This window comes from Seriola aureovittata, chromosome 4, assembly GCF_021018895.1.
Source record: "Seriola aureovittata isolate HTS-2021-v1 ecotype China chromosome 4, ASM2101889v1, whole genome shotgun sequence".
Lineage (NCBI taxonomy): Eukaryota > Metazoa > Chordata > Actinopteri > Carangiformes > Carangidae > Seriola > Seriola aureovittata.
The window spans coordinates 10078191-10094646 of NC_079367.1; the positions used below are offsets into that span (position 1 = coordinate 10078191).

At 41.3% G+C, this 16456-nt stretch overlaps 1 protein-coding gene and 1 long non-coding RNA gene across 2 annotated transcripts in view; one reads left to right on the plus strand and one right to left on the minus strand.

Annotated features, from left to right (window-relative positions):
* Positions 1-16456, minus strand: part of LOC130167339 (uncharacterized) — a 77614-nt gene that overhangs the window by 55861 nt on the left and 5297 nt on the right. The gene's annotated exons all lie outside the window — the stretch shown is intronic.
* Positions 1-16456, plus strand: part of pcp4b (Purkinje cell protein 4b) — a 31993-nt gene that overhangs the window by 5879 nt on the left and 9658 nt on the right. Inside the window, exon 2 of the mRNA XM_056373432.1 lies at positions 14841-14892. Coding sequence (XP_056229407.1) covers positions 14841-14892 — 52 coding nt within the window. The remainder of the gene's footprint in view (positions 1-14840; positions 14893-16456) is intronic.

Consider the following 16456-nt stretch of genomic DNA (forward strand, 5'->3'; position numbering starts at 1 on the left):
TACACAGAAACGCCATCCCATCATGATGCTGTAACTTGTAAATAAAAATATGCAAGAGAGGTGTGCCAAATTAAAAGCTTTAAAAGCTTCTTTAAACAGTTCTAATATTGCCATTGTAAAACAATCACATAAACAATCTCATTCTATTAGTCTATTAATTATCTTAATGTTGATTCACAACAGGTTTAGTTTTCCCTGTGAGTCTACTCAACAAACACTCCATCAACGGGCACGATTTTTATCAACAGCAGAGAAGATATGAATGGCAATTTACTCAACCGCAGCATCATAAATCACTTGGATTGGTGCCGAACGCACAGTGAAACTATTACACACTGGGTGGCTAAGTGACTGGGATGAAAACACTTTTTGTAATGCATGTGTGGCTGTTGTCTGATTATTATGCTGCCATAAATTCACCAGCTGAGTACACACAGAGCTGACGGGCCCCTGTTTCTCAGTTTCATGGATTGTGTCTTGCAGATGCAATTCACCATGTAAAGTGAATCAATAAAATAAATTGACATCTTTATTTAGCCTGTTGCTTCGGTGAAGTGCTTTGGAAGATGTTTACAGAACTCTTGTCAACCTGCTGCTGATGGATGAGTTGCTATCAGAGTAAACTACATGCAAGTTAAGTGTCTGCTTTTGATGTGGACAGAAAATCATGATAAACTTAAAATGTTCAAACTTTATATGTTACTGTTGTACATTAACATTCTAGCTATCAATATTCAGATTGTAACACAACAGATTGAGATGTGAAAGCACAGTTTGACAACCATAAAATGTGTTAATGTATGGTAATAGGCGTCATCTCTGTGTTAAAAAAAAAAAAAAAAAGCTACAATCTTTGCTGTGTGTGCACCACAGCCATGTAAATCACACATTTCAGCAATGTCAGCAATAGTGCACCATGCGTGTGAGTGCTGGTGTGAATGTTTCACTCATTCACATTATGTATTGAGTGGGTGAGTGGGTTGGGAAGGGCTGAATTAGCAGAGCGACATTACTGCTACACACTGCAAATTCACCTCCCACGAAATCATTACAGCATCATACTCCACAGATCTGAGACTGAAACGAACACTTCGGGGACGGCAGGGGTCCGCAGGCCAACCTAATGAGTAAGGAGGTTACACAAACATGTTTGAGACTGCAGGGTCCCCAGTTTGAATATGTGGACAAATGGAAAAATCTCAGCAGAGGCAAATAGCTCCCTCATGCTCTGAATTAGGGTTCTTATAGTATAAAAAGGATTTCAGTGGTGGTATATGTGATATTACACAGTATGTTGCCTCAACAGAGGTTTGCAAATGTATTGATTTTTGATTTTTTTAAAACTGTTTTGGCCAGTGTTTAGACTGGAATCACTGGGTTTGAGATGGTAGAAGAGACTTTTAGAAGATACTTTTGTGCACATTATCAAATTGTGAATCACCGTTAGTGTTCACACTTAGACGTGTGTGTTCAAGAAGGAGAGTGAAAGTTAAAACTGCTTCTTGTTTTTCTCTATGGAGACTTAATACGGCAGCTGAGATATAGAGCTTCATTTCTGGTTGCTTAGAGGATTTGCTGATTAGTTTCTGGGATGCACTGACAAACACCGTCAGACACAGAACAGCTGGTCTGATATCTGAACCACGCTGGCAGCAACTCCAGTGAACAATGAAACAGTCAGATTTCCAGATTGAAGCTTACATTCAGGACATTTAGAAAGATAAACTGAGGTAATGTCTTGTTTGTTACTGTTGTGTTATAAGCCTGGTGTTTACTGTCAAGAATACAGTGGCTTGCAATGGTTAGGCTGAGAAGCCAGGTTCATTTTGCTGTGATTAAAATCAGGAAGTTTCATTTGCTTACTATTAAATTAATTGAAGTTAGTCAAACTTGCAAATTATAACCAGGTAATCAATTCTAAAGGTTATAAAGGAGTCACTATTGACTCCTTTAAGTCTCCATGAGATGGTACAGATTCTGCTCATCTCTTCTACATCTACCCCAGCTGACTTCGGTGTCAAATCAGCAAATTACCTTTGACTACAGAACTTTCTGAACTTCACCTCGGGGCAGATTTTGTTGCTTAATGTCCTGTGTCTTTGTTCTCAATGATTATTATGGGCGGCGGAGGCCAGAAGTAACTGCAGCAGAAGGAAAATGTATTTTGAGGATGTTTAAAAAGGACATGAAATGGACCGATTTGTTCTCATTTATTTGTTTTGTTTACCCTCATGTCTAAACCTCCTCAGGATCTTATACAGGGAGCTGGAGCCCGTCCCACGGCAGGGGAAGTGTTAGTGACACTACTGATGTGTTATATTGTGTGTCCACTTTAAGTATATGTGCACAGTTTTAATAGTGTAGTAGTAATGTTTCCAGTTCACCTCTGTAATGACCACCTACATATAGTGAAGGTCACATCACGACAGTTGCATCAGCTTTCTCCAACACTGCACTGAGCCTGTTAGGGTACCAAACCTGTTGTTTATAGATGGTCTTCTCTGCCCTTCCCATTATGGACTAAATGGAGCCTAACTGCTGCGTTCAGTTCTAAAGGGTTCCAAGTGGAAAAGACAACCTGCTGCGCAACATTCAGCGTTTGTCTCTTTAGATTTAGGAGTAACGGACAAAGATGAGATCAGCAGGCAGAGCGGACAGAGATTTGCAGCAGCTGGCACTGAGGTGGAACATGGATTTTCTTGACGAGCGCACATAAATCACGAGCTGACAGTGAACGTCTGTCATCCAGCATCGCAACACTTAATTAATTTGGGACTGACCTGCTTCCTGAATGCCCAGTAGATCCATATGCTACTGTTTATGCTCCTGGATATTGATGCCATGATATACAACTTCCTAATAAACCCTAAGACACAAGCAGTGAAATAAACAACAATAAATCAGTGAAAACCCCTCTCGTCTGAGTGGGCACAAGCCAGAAGCCAACACATGCCCTCTGCAGATGTCACAAGGAATTCACTGCAGCTTTTGAGGAATTGTTTTACAAGATGGTGCCTCAGAACCACATTTAATCATGACGGGAGGCATTCTCTGGCACAGTCTGTAGCTTGATTAGTTTGCTTTATTAGTCCAAAAAGGAAAAATGGTGGATGGCTTCCTGTAGCTTTTACTTACTTTAGCTGTTTCCTTCCTTCCTTCCTTCCTTCTGAGAAATTTGTTGAACTGAAAACTTGATGTTCTGCTCATGAACCTGAGCTTGTGATTTATACTGACTCTCCTCTCACTGGGAGACCAACGACTCGTTTCTCTCTGCCCTACAGTTGAAGAAGAGAAATAAGAATAGGCGGTTTGGTCTTATGTTCTTTCTGCTTGAATTGTCTGTGGCCTACTTCTGCTTTTTTAAATTCTTAATGGCTACTGAGTGTGGCAGGGAACTCTTGGACTGTGCAAGCTGCCAAGTCTTAAAATAACCCAAAAACAAAAGAACAGAATTGTTAAATTATTCTCCCAGTTTTTTCATCCACCTCCCTGCTTTGATTGTAATTACTAAGCCATACACTTCTAAATGTGTGGCGTTTAGTAACCCACTGGGCAAAAGAGAGAGGATCTGTTAGTTGAACAGCATCCAAACTATGAGTTGATCCTGATTCCTCACATTATCATCACATCAAATACTTGGCTATGTCTTCCCTCGTAAGTTGTTCTGTGGGACGTTTGTACCCGACGGTCTCTGGTGGGGCAGCACAAGCAGAAGACAGATTCATCATTCCTCGTAATTAGGGTCTTAATTTGAACACCTTGCTCTTTTCGGTTCAGTTGCAAAGCTACTCTCCTGCTGCTTGGCCCACAAAAGCAGACTGGAGCGTTATCTGGGTCGCCTGGTTACATAGCGAGCCCCCGCCCCTTCCACAGCTGATGGGCGCTTGGCACTGGATCTGAGCTACAGAGTTGCCCGCCAACAGGCTGGCCCGCCTCTAAAACAAGCCAGTCTCTCTGGGTCTAAGCTCTCAAGCCCAAAATGGTCAGAGTCGCTCAGCCAGATGAAGTAGCTGAAGCCAAAACATCAATCATCACATTATGCCAGCCGTGCTTATGAATCAGCTATTACAGATTAGTAAACTAAGAAGCTTTCCGGATCCACAATATTGATTTTCCCATTCTCGTCTCATCTGCTACAAATAGCAAGAAGCTTCAGTGTTCCACACAACAGAGTTAAGCCAAGAAACTGCAGGAAACTGCCATCTGAAACCAACGTCAGCTTTCCCTGATTTTAAATATAGTTTTGCATGACGAAGATGGAGCGATACTGTGGGTTTTCTGGAGCAGCGCACAGAGGCGAGAGACGGCCATGACGTGCAACAAAGGTCAGAGAGGACTACATTCATCAGCAGATGGAGTTTGCTCAACTGTCAAGAGACTGTAGATGTTCAGCTTTCTATTATTCTGAGCAGGATTCCTTGTCGATTTTACTAAGCGCTGAGCTTGACCATTCATTCTTGACTTTGGAAACAACAGATGACAAAAGAGCCGCTGAAAGCTGGTTGAAAGCTGTGAAACAAGCGAGTAAGTGGAACAATAGTTGAGACTATTTTGTCAACCTCTGTTTCCAAGCTCAAGAATAGACTCAAGAGAGACAATTTATTTTATTTACACATTTTTCTTGGCAGTGAGGATTCACAGACTATTATCTGGGAAATCATAGTGACAGCCAACTCAGTATGATGTGATATCTCGTTTTCACTCAGTGTGGAACAGGAGGCAGGAAGGAGCAGCATGTTTCAGGAAGATTAAGTCATTTATCTAAAAATGTCTCCAATTGGGGTTTGAAAGACTTTTTCTCAAAACTAAACTCCTAAAGTAAAAGGTGAGAGGTTGTTTTTCTTCTTCTTCTTTTAATCTTGAAGTAATATTTTTTACACTATGACTGTGTCATTTTAACAGATTAAATAAAGAAGATATTATGTGTTGATTAGTGAGATTTAGAGGCGCTGACGAGCAGATTTAGGTCCAGGCTAGCTGTTCCCCCGTTACCAGTCTTTATGCTAAACTAACCTCCTCTTCACAAAATGTCAAACTATTTCGTGAAAATCAACTCAACTCTTTTGGAGTGCACCGCTTCTGTACATTCCTGAACCAAGGGAGTTTGCTGTGAAAACAAATGTTGCTACTTCACCTCATTGGCAGGTTGTTTTTATTGCAATTTAAGTAAAAACTGGATTTTCACTCGCACTACATGATTAAATCGAAGTACTTTCACCTGCAGCACGGCTTCTGTAAATCAGCTGGCTGATTGAACCCCAACTCCCGCCTGATCACAGGGAACTCCCTCATCTATTTACTGGCCTGTTGGTTAGTTTGTTGCTCCTTTCAATACAGCACCGCGGTCTGTAGCAGCGCGCTGTTCAATCCCAAAGTGAGGAAACCAATCCCCAGAGATTGGCGACACCCACACTAATGAAAGCAATGCCGAAAAATGTAATCTCGCCAATTTCAAGGCTCATTAAGTAGAGTAACAGACGGGAGTTTGAAAAAATAATTTGAAGAGGAGCTGTAATGTGTTTTCTCTCATCTCCCCTCCTCTCTCTATCCCTCCCTCATCTCCTCTCTCAGTGGAAATTGCTGTGAATCAAAGTATTATTTTTTTTCACCACAGCAGCAGCTGTATTAAGATGAAAACAAATGATTTTTTATTCCAGAGGTCGTTTGTGAATTTGTGTGATTTCAGGCTTTTCTGGGCCACGAAGGCATTAGTGCTTCTTGGCTTGGCGTTAACTGCATTATGTGAGCTGAGCGTTTTCCTGCTGCATTGCAAAAATCCTCCAAAATAATGTTAGATTTAAAAAAAAAAAAAGGAAAAAGAAAAAGAAGTTTGAGTCAGTCTGAACGGTTTGATCAGAGCTTTTCTGGGGACGGCTCCTTGGTTGTATGACAGCTGGCCTGCTTTTTGCATAGACTCATAATTTTACCAAAAACCCTCCTCAGCCTGAACGTCAGAGGAATATGAAGGAGGCAAAGCAAGTGAATGCATGTCTCACACACTGACAGGCGTGCGCAGCATGTGGAGTCGGCTTGACAACGGATGTAGTTGTGTGTATGAGGAAGTGAGCAGTGGAGCAGCTACAACTGCTTTGCAAAAATGCTGTTAATATGAAAACCGAAGTGTGAGAGGAATAGGGGGGGAAGATGATCTTCGGCGTCAGGGCCTGACAACTGTTCACTTCAGCAGAGTGTCACCTCAGGAGTCCTGGCTGTCACACAGGAAATGGGAAGTGTGCAGCTGAGTTTCTGTGCCTCGTGGTGCACCCGGCAGACTGTGCCAAGGGGCCCAGCATCGCCAGTCAACATCAAACAGCTGATGTTTATGACAAGCAAATCAGCTGCTCCTCCTCTCCCCCCTGCTGACTCTCTCTCTACCTGTCCCCAAGGCTTTGCTGGGGAGAAAAAAAACATCTCCACTCTTGACTTAAATATTAAATGATACCAGGCCACCTTCATCTCAGTGTCGTTCCCAGGCCCACATTCAGCATGATAATTAACAGGCGCCACTGTGTTGAGAAATTGTGTTATTTTCCTAGAACCCACAGTAGGTGTCTTCCCTGAACAGACTGCAAGGCACGAGAGCATTTTAGCATAACAAATGTTATCAAATGGTTTAATGAGAATAATCTAACTAAATGAATGGTGTCAAGATTAAATTGTGTGCTGCCGTTTCCTCAGGCTGCAGAGGTGGATTTTAGCATAAGTGCCTGGCGCATATCTGGACTGGGAGTTTAGATACATTTCACCCTTAATTCCTGCTTCTCCATGGCTCACTAACGGCTTTCTTTATGTTCTAATTACTGTGGACAAACTACTATCTGTCCTTTCAGGGGAAAAAAGTCCCAGCGAAAGTCAGTAATTATGTTTCGTGGTAATTATTGACCTCTGTGCTGCACTGCAACAGTAAGAAACCACCCACTTCCTCCTCGCTTTCAACTAGATGTGTACTGGCTGCCCAACAAAGAAAAGAAAATCCCAAAAATCTGCAGTGGGGAGTTATTGACCCAGCACTGATTTGGCAGTGTTTCATTATGCCCTGTAGCCTTTATGACAGTATGGTTTATGTAACTGCCAATGGAGCTCATACAGATGAGTGGTCTGTAGCACACAACCCTGTACACACACACACACACACGCACACACACACACACAAACACACACAGAAAACTGGTAGTAAAGAGCACACACAGACACACAGTCACTCGCGCTCCACTCCCACTGCCTGCACACTGAGGATGAGCGGGCTGATTTCTGAGAGCTGAAGAGGCAGGAGGAGAGAAAGGTTAGAGGATCAAGAGGGAAACAGTGTTTCATCGTGCAGACTTTAAAGAGAGAGCCGCATTCTCCATCCGCTGAGCGTCGCCTCAGAGGCAGCAGCAGCAGAGTTACGTGCCGTCATGAATGATACGAACACATCACTGTCATGGAAACGAGGATTCTTCGCCCCCGCACATGCATTCCTCCACGTCAGGGTGTTAAATTTGTGCAAAGTGTTGATATGTTGCTGTGCACCAGTGAGACCAAGACATTTAATCAACATGGTGGCCTTGGAATTTTAAAACGACAATGATTAGATGAAAATATAAATACCACTAATAAATTAAATATGAAGCTGTCTGCTGTAGCTTCGTGTTTACTGCTTCGTTTTAAATGTTGAACTATTCCTTAAAACTCTTGTTAAAATGAACTCTTCATATTGATTGTCAATAGCAGCATTATTGCTGAATATTCAGACTGGTATAAGGCTCCATGTCCATGAGGCTCTGCTTCATTAAGGTATAACCACCTGAAGATTAAATGTGAAAGTGCTGGCTTGATTTTTGGGCATGAATGCATATTAATCTTGACATCCATCTAAGAAAACGCTGGGTGTGATGAATTCCATTCACACTTATTTTACCACTCATCAAATAAAAAGGAGTTGGTTTTCCGAGGTGGAAAATCAAACAAAAGTCGGGTGCAAAGAGGCAGCTTGCCTCCAGCATCCTGTTCTGCAGGGCAGATACTGTAACTGAGTTCGGCTTGGAGTGAGGAAAAGGAAAGGATCTTTTCTGAAAACCTCCCCGCTCTCCCTCCTCTCTGTCCCCCGATGAATGCCCAATCAGAGATAAAACATATTTACATTTCTCTGATGTGCAATGTGCATACAGTATATTCACACTGTTATCCTGCTTGACTCATCCTGTGTGTGTGTGTGTGTGTGTGTGTGTGTGTGTGTGTGTGCCTGTATTCTCATCTGTGCTGTATGAACGTGTGTGTGTGTGTTTGTGTGTGTATGTTTTTCCCCTTGAAATATCCTAATTGAAAGCCTGGAGGCACAAATTCTGATGCAGCAGTATACTACAGTAGCTCTGCTTGTGTGTGTGTGTGTGTGTGTGTGTGTGTGTGTGTGTGTTGTGTGTGTGTGTGTGCATTTCACCTAAAGGCACACAAAAACACACATCAAAACACTGTTTGTTGACCTTGTATCCCTCTGAGTCTGCTAATGATTAATGAGAGGCACAATATGTATCTCTGCGCTCTCCATCTCCCTTGTCAACGTCATGTAATTACTGCTTTTCCTTTCCTGCTTGATTGGTTTCTCATCTACTTGTTTTTCAGCTTCACACCGTGCGAAATTGTGTTTGTGTGCACGCATGTATCCTGATGTGTCCACAGGTGTGCCGATTTGTTCACCAGTGTAAATGTGTGTGTGTGTGTGTTTTCATTTTGCGGGTTTATCTGCAGAGTGAGGATAGACCCTTTCCCCCTCAGTAATCTTACTCATCGCGCTGCTGTTATTGCAATTTAGACTTGGCTCGGCTCCAGAGCTGCTCGACTGTAATGGTTCCTCCTCTCTCCGCTGCCCTCGGGAGTGTTACAGCCTCTCATCACCTCTGCACTGAGCTGAGCGCTCTCAGCATAAACAAAATGACCTCAAGTCACGTCTTGAATTGAAGCCAAGTTGTAACCTGTTAAACCCAGCAGAGCCTGCTGTGAGTATAACATTGTGATTATCATGGGTGAGCAGTGCCCACATCCACAGGGAGGAGACATTCAAAGGTTTCAAAGGTTCCATAGTGCCGCGCTGTCATGTCAAAACCTTGTAACTCAATTCTGCTGGTGATTATGTGTGGATAAAACTTTACAACCATTGGTTTCATGAAAACATTTCAAGCATCCTCTAGAGGTGCTCAGTATTTGAACAAATTATTTTTTAACTCGAAATCCTCAAACCAAACAGTACATACTGAATCATTAACATTAATGACCAAATTAATAATTTGAGCTTTTTGCATTTGAGCTCCCTTCACTAATCACTCGGACCAAACGCCATCATTTATAAACAGCCAAGAGACTGTACACCGCTCACTGTAGCCTGTAGCCTCTCAACTGTGATACTATTGGTTTGCTTAGAAAAAAAAGGACAAATGAACAACATGGTAGGTATCTATGAATCTTTGTACTGAACTGACATGAATCAGTGAAGTGATTTTTAATTTCCACCTCTGTGCTTATCCAGCTATAAACAAGGAAGAACTTTTTAGTTCATTGATTTTTTAGGTCAAAAAACACCCATGACCTGCTACATTAACAAAAGAACTGAAATGAGGAGAAGGTGATTCAGGTGTGAATGTACAGTTTGTTTCAGACATAGTTTAAATTGATTGTAAGAATCAGAACAAGAACATTGGTCCATAAGATATGGATTGGGCTGTGTTTTTACACCATTAAATCTCCTCCAAGGACTTTAATGATGCAAAAGCCAAACTATATAGCCTTTCCAGCTGGTCTGTTTGTGTAATACAATATTAATCTTGTTGCAACGATGGTGCAGTGTTACATCAACATTACATCTCAAAAGCAAACATGACCAGATGATCCAGATGACCAACCAGATGAGCTTAAGGCCATTCTTGTTTGCAGAGAGCACTGGTGCAGTGCAGTGCGGACTACCTGGTTCCCTCCTCATTCGCTCAGCTGGTGCGACAGTAGGTTTTTGGTGGCCACATTAGTGTGTTGTGAGGGAGCAGCTACTGTAGCTCCAACGCAAGCACCAGTTCATTTCATGGCCATTACAAGAGGCTGATGGAGAGACTCAGCTCTTCCCTTTGAACTGGGATTAGTAACAGGGAAGAACAAAACAGTGCTCTTATCTGGCTCTGATTTTTGTTTGGAGCTGCAGGGGGGCCGGAAGAGAGCTCAGCCGTGTGACTGTAATGTGAAACACCACAAAGCAATTTGATAAGTCGTTTCGCTTCGGGTTTTTCCTAACAGACAACTGAAAAGAGAGAATAGGTATAATTCTGATATGCATGACAGGTAAACATGAAGTGCAGTGTTGTGTGCGCATCTCTCGCACACTTCAAATAATGTTTTTTTTTTCTTTAGCAAAATTCAGAATTGCATCAAAGACCAGCCTCAAATTAGACCTTTCTTCCCAAAAGGCTTGGGTGTGTTGTGCTCCGAGCTTGCGAGGATGCTTCAATCCCCCTCACCACCCAACCCTCTCCCAAGCATCAAAGCGAGGCACACGCTGTTTGAAATTCATTGAAAGCATTGGATTAATAATGCAGAAAGAGAAGCTCGGAAAAGAGGACACATAGCATGATGCCTCCTCGACTCCTCAGCTATTAAAGCATGGAAACCTTTCTGACATGACCAAATGGGAAACCTTTGAACGAGCGGGGAATAGCTGTGAAAAGGTTGCGGTGAAAGTAGCTGGAGCTAAATCCCCCAGGAGGCAGCCAGATACATGCTACCTAAATGAAACCATTTCCTTTCTCTGTTTTGCTACTGTGCCTACTTCACAGTGCTTTTGGGAGACAACAGCAACAAAAAAAAAAATCTATATTAAATGAGTGATTGAATTAGAATAAATAATACATTTATACTTACATTGGGCTTTCAAGGTCATGTCAAGCCTTGATGATAAGAGCAGTAAGGAAAAAACAAACTTAAGAAAACAAAAAATAAATAATTAAACGGTATAGGAAGTGATGAAGTGCTCATTCTTAGAGGAAATATAAAAAATAAAACCCATTTTATCTGTAATTTTATAGCCTCATATTGTCATGTACCCATCATCAAATTATTACAGAAATAGGTCTACATTTTAGGATATACACTCATCCACGCATTTAATTATTAGATGAGAGGTTTGGTACCACTATTGTTTCTCTACACTACATATGAAGCTAGAACCAGGTAACAGTTAGCTTAGCTTAGCATAAAGTGTGAAAACAGGGAAACTTTTAGCTTCAGAGTAAAACAAAGTCTGCCTATTAGCACCTCTAAAGGCACAAACACAGCAACACTCCGACTCACATGGACGTTATGTCCGTTCCTGAGTAGCTTACAGGAAATGTCTGTACAGTTGGTCCAGTGGACCAGATGGCTCAGTGATGTGTGAATGACATGGGGCCAAAAATATGCTTTGCTTTCTCTCTTGACAAAAACAGAGGTAAAACAAATGATATGGAGTCTCTGCTGCTTCAGTACTAAGCACACCTACCGAACGCACCTTTCAACACCAAGAATTTAGTGTTTTGGTTGTCGGGTAGCTTACCAAGGAAGAGGTCTGTCTCTTTGGCATGGCAGCTTATTGTTAGCTTACTGACAGGTTCTATCAGAAAGAACCGCCAGCATCATATGACACCTGCCTATGACTCACAGGCTAGCAACCCCCTTGACAACACATCGACTGACCAATCATTGTTGAATTTAGACTAAGGCTGAACAATTAACTGAAATATTATTGAACTCGCAATATGGCCGAGTGCAATACCTGAATAGGAAGAGATGCGATTTTTTTGATAAAAGGTAAAATGTGTCACAACAGACCATAAATGAAGCATTGTGATGCTACAGAGAGGCCACTGCCTTCCAATCATGTTCGCCACATGTAAGGCATCATGCTTGTTTGGTACAAGCCCTAACAAAAATCACATCATCATCATTGGAAACTTATAGTCCCACTGTTGCAGTCCTAACTCGCCCCTCCTTCCCATATTTTCTTTCTTTTTTTTTTCTCTCCAGACAAGAGGAGGCAGTCAGAGAGTTGATTCTGGTCATTTATCTTCCCAATGCCAATGCTGGTGTAAGTACAGCTTAACTGCAGAGGGGGGTATTGATCCTACTCTCCTCTCCTCTCTCCTCTTCATTCTTCACAGAAAAAAAATAAATAAAAAAACATCATCATCACAGCTCCCGCCCAGTCTGTGCATATGAAAACACAAGCTGACAACCTGTCTGCCAGCAGGCAATAAACTGTGCAAGCTGATGATAAGGAGAGTGACATTGTAATTCTTGCAGTAATTTCATATGAGACTTTTTTTTTCCTGCACACACTCAATACCAGGTTTAAATTCGACACACATTAATTGTATGGGGACTCTCAAGCCTCCAACCTCCTAACACTTTGTGTGGTTTCAGATGGAAATCATAAACATTATAACAACATCAATTTTAACTCACTATCTGGTTTGGACAATTTCTGGGCATTTCCATAGAGGCACATTTCCTCTAGGGGATCTACTTTATAAAATGTATGTGCAAACTAAATGATTTTGTGAAGCAGTGGAGTCTGGAGTTTTTGCACTCTTACCTTCCTCCACTGAATCCCACCTGATCTTTGGTTGCAACCGTGAAGATAAATGGGCCACTAAGGCGGTCCCAAACACATGCCTAGGGACATCAGTTATAAGAGGGATGGCTGATGCTGAATGAATTACTATGGGCTGATACATAGGAGCACCAAACACGAGTATCATTTAATGCTATCAGGTTCTCAGCAGCAGGAGCTCTGAACACACTTATGCTAAGCTAAGCTAACTGCCACTGGTTGTAGTCTTATATGTTTAATTCGAGAGATATGAAAGTGGTATTGGCCTTCTCATCTAATTCTAAGAAGAAGGAGTAAATTCTAAGAAAGAGAATATTTCCAAAAATGTTCCAAAAACTATTCCTTGAAAGAAAACAAAACTTTAAGGACCCAGAAATTACATGATACAAAAGGAGGTTTTTGCAGCATATTTTTTTCTGAAAGTTCAGATTCATTAATTCCTAAAGTGTAGTATAGTTGATTTCTGCATCTTTTCACCGAAACATGTCTCCGCGGTGCCACCTTAAGACTGTGTGATTAATAAGAAGCTTATGATGTAACTGCTCACCACAGCTCTTCCTCTTTACTTTCTTTCCTCAATCCGACTTCTTTTCTTTGCCATACTTCCTTTGGCTCCTTTATCATTCCCTGTGATATCCCCTCTTTCTCTTGCTCTGCTGCATATTAAAAGCAGGACTATAATATAGTTCTAAGAATAGCTTTGCCTAATCTGATCACTGTGATGGAGTGTCACTCCTGTACTCCTCTCGAGCACAATATCTGCTTTACCCTTTTCACGCCTCTAAGGCTGTCGACACCTGCCTGAACCCCGCAGGCCTCGGTGTACAAACGGAGCGATTTTATTTCAACAGGCTATATATCTTTTTTTTTTTTTTTTTTAAATGGCAACTTTTAAATTAATCCCTAAACAACACAAACACAAAAAGTCTTGAAGTCATTTACACCACATATTTAACATTAATGTTCGCAGAGTCAAATATACTCTATTTTAAGTGTACACTGACAAACTCACAAGCTGTCAGAAATACTGGGGAATACATGCATTAATACAGCCACTCGGTGTTAATTCTCTGGAGACTGGTGCCTATTTGTAGTTTAATAAGATAAGAGTGAGTGTGTTTGTAGTACAGAGGTAATATGGCTTTGCAAATAAATAGCTGTAGGATGATGAAAGCTGACAGTAAAATAATGTTGCTGTGTTAGCATGTAATAGTATAACAATCATATTATATCAGCTGAGTGTTGCCATTTATCGTTACGCAGCGTCACATTTGGAAAGTCATTTGTTAAGCAGGAGAGTGTGCAGTTCCTGGTAAGAGTTTTCTTCAGGCTGTTTGGAGGAGATGTTTGGTTCTTTTGGGCAGTAGGTGGTTTTCTCATTTACATCCATCAGTCTGCACGTTTTTTAAACCTCTGTATCGTGTGATGTGGAGTGAATTTAAATGAGGATGGTGCCATATGGCCAAGAGGAACCAACACTGCATAATTAGCATGAACTCTCACAGTTGGAAAGTAAGACATATGAAAGTTTATTTCATAAATATTCTTAAATAAAATATGTGTAAAATGATTTTGGATGGAGTTTATTCAGCATTAAAGGTCATTCTCACCGTATTACCACCTTCAGATTTATTTAACTATAAGAAACTCTGTAGTTTATTATTTACCCGGCAACAAGCATGGCTCAAGAAGGTCTGACACCTTACATAACTCTTACTTTCAACTCGGCAAAACAAGCACAATAAAACATAAGAACAACGGGAACCAAGTCATTTGCTTTGCTTCATGTTTGTATTTTTCTGACCTCTAAAGTGACATGTGACACTGTTGTGTCCCAGTACCATGTCATAGTAAACAGCGACACCTCGGGTATTATGTCACTCCTTCTTACTGTATATTGTCTTTAGGTCTTTCTACTGTCACAGGGCCCAAAGTCTGCAGGGTCTTCTCAGAACAAGGGGGAGCCCCCTGGCTAAAATACTGTAGAGTAGGGGCTTTAGAGAGCGTGCTAACAAATTAGGCGGCAGCACAGCCCCCAGTAGATGTCAGAACAATCATGAGGACAGAACTTAATTAGTAAAGGGCATAGAACAGCGGCATGTTATGAACTTATTTGGAAATGATGACAGGATTGTGGGAAAGTCTAGTGGATTTCATTATTGAGAAAAATGTACTATGCAAAAAAAAGAAAAGCTATGTCTAAGTCTTTTTCTGTTCTGCTGTTTTTGCATTACAGAGACAAGGATCTGGAGCAGCTGCTGGCAACAACAAGACATCTGGAGAACAAGGTAAGAAAAACTTACAAGACCAGACAAGAATATTGAAAAAACTGTATTTGTACGAGCTACATTATGACATTTAATTTCAAGACATTCCCTTGTACTTGCATCAGCAATGTTATGTTCGAGCCTTTGCACCAATTCTCAAAATAAAACTAACAACTGGAAAACTTATGGTAAGTCGGGGGAGACAAAAAAAAAGCGAAGAAAGGATGAGAAGGGAGGGAGGCCAAATGGACCTCAGTTTACAGTACATGCGGGCCGAGGTATCTGAGATGAGCTTTAAAAGGCACATGTCACATGATTGACAGTAACAGGCTCTGAAGGACAGCTGCCATCAGAGTCTAAACACACACACACACACACACACACACACACACACACACACACACACACACACACGAACAAACAGACTACCCAGGGCGTTCCCTCAGATCCAATCATGATCTGACAGGAGCTCAGGCACTTTCATAACAAGCATTTGAATTAGCGCATTTCAGCTATCTGTTTTCTGCATCTCTGTCATACAGTATGTGATACCCTGGAGACATGATTGTATCAGCACGGGCAAGGGTTGTACATTGTTAGTTATCTGTAATTACTGACTTTAAAAACAAAAATACAATGTACTGCAGTGTTCTTATAAATCACTTGACAAAGCTGAGGCTTACTCTCAGCTCTAATGTCCCGTCGCCAGGAGACAATACTGAGATGACCATCAGCTTCTGTAGCTCCAACTCTCTGATGATTGCCTCCCTGTACAGAGATGGACTGCCTGTATCAGTTCAGTCCTGAGGGAAATAAAGATCTGCTCCATGCACCAAGTGCATTACAAATCATGTTTATTGTTGAGCTTTCAGTCATTAAACCTACCACAGTGAAGCAAATAAAGGCTTCAACGAGAAAACTAATATCTTCGCCGCTTTCACCTCCCCTAAATCATGACAGTGATTTGGTGCGTCGCCCTGACTCAGCACATCACTGCATAAAGAATGAGCTATTTTGACTTTATAAAATAGTGTGCTCTGTACTTAATATAAAAAAAAGTCAGTAGGTGTGTGGTATCATTAAACTGAGTCTTATACTTGCAGATTTTTGCATAAATGTGTTTGATTGTCTAAAGATCCAATGAACTGTTGTAATTCTCTACTGCACAATCTGAAGGGCTACCAAGGTCAAAAAAAGCACCTCTGTCTCTTTCATCACCATGCCATTTTTGCATGCCAATGTCAGTATATATGATAGTGAGCACAGAAACAGATGACTTTGTATCTTAACCATCTATATTGTAATTGGTGTTTATCTGAGATTCAGATGTCTCAAACAGGTAGTAACCTGCTTCGAAAGGGTGCTAAAAAAAAAACGTATTTGTGATTGAAGGACGCATTAAACCATCTCTGGCGACCACTGACCCTCTTTGGAAAAAAAAATTAATTGCCCTATTAAACAGAGCCACCATTCAACAACATTATTCACCACCAGCGATTAATGGGATCCAGTTTACCTCCAGCAGTTGACTGAGATGAAACACTGTGTTTTAGGAGACTCATTTTTCACAGCCTGTAGGAGTCAG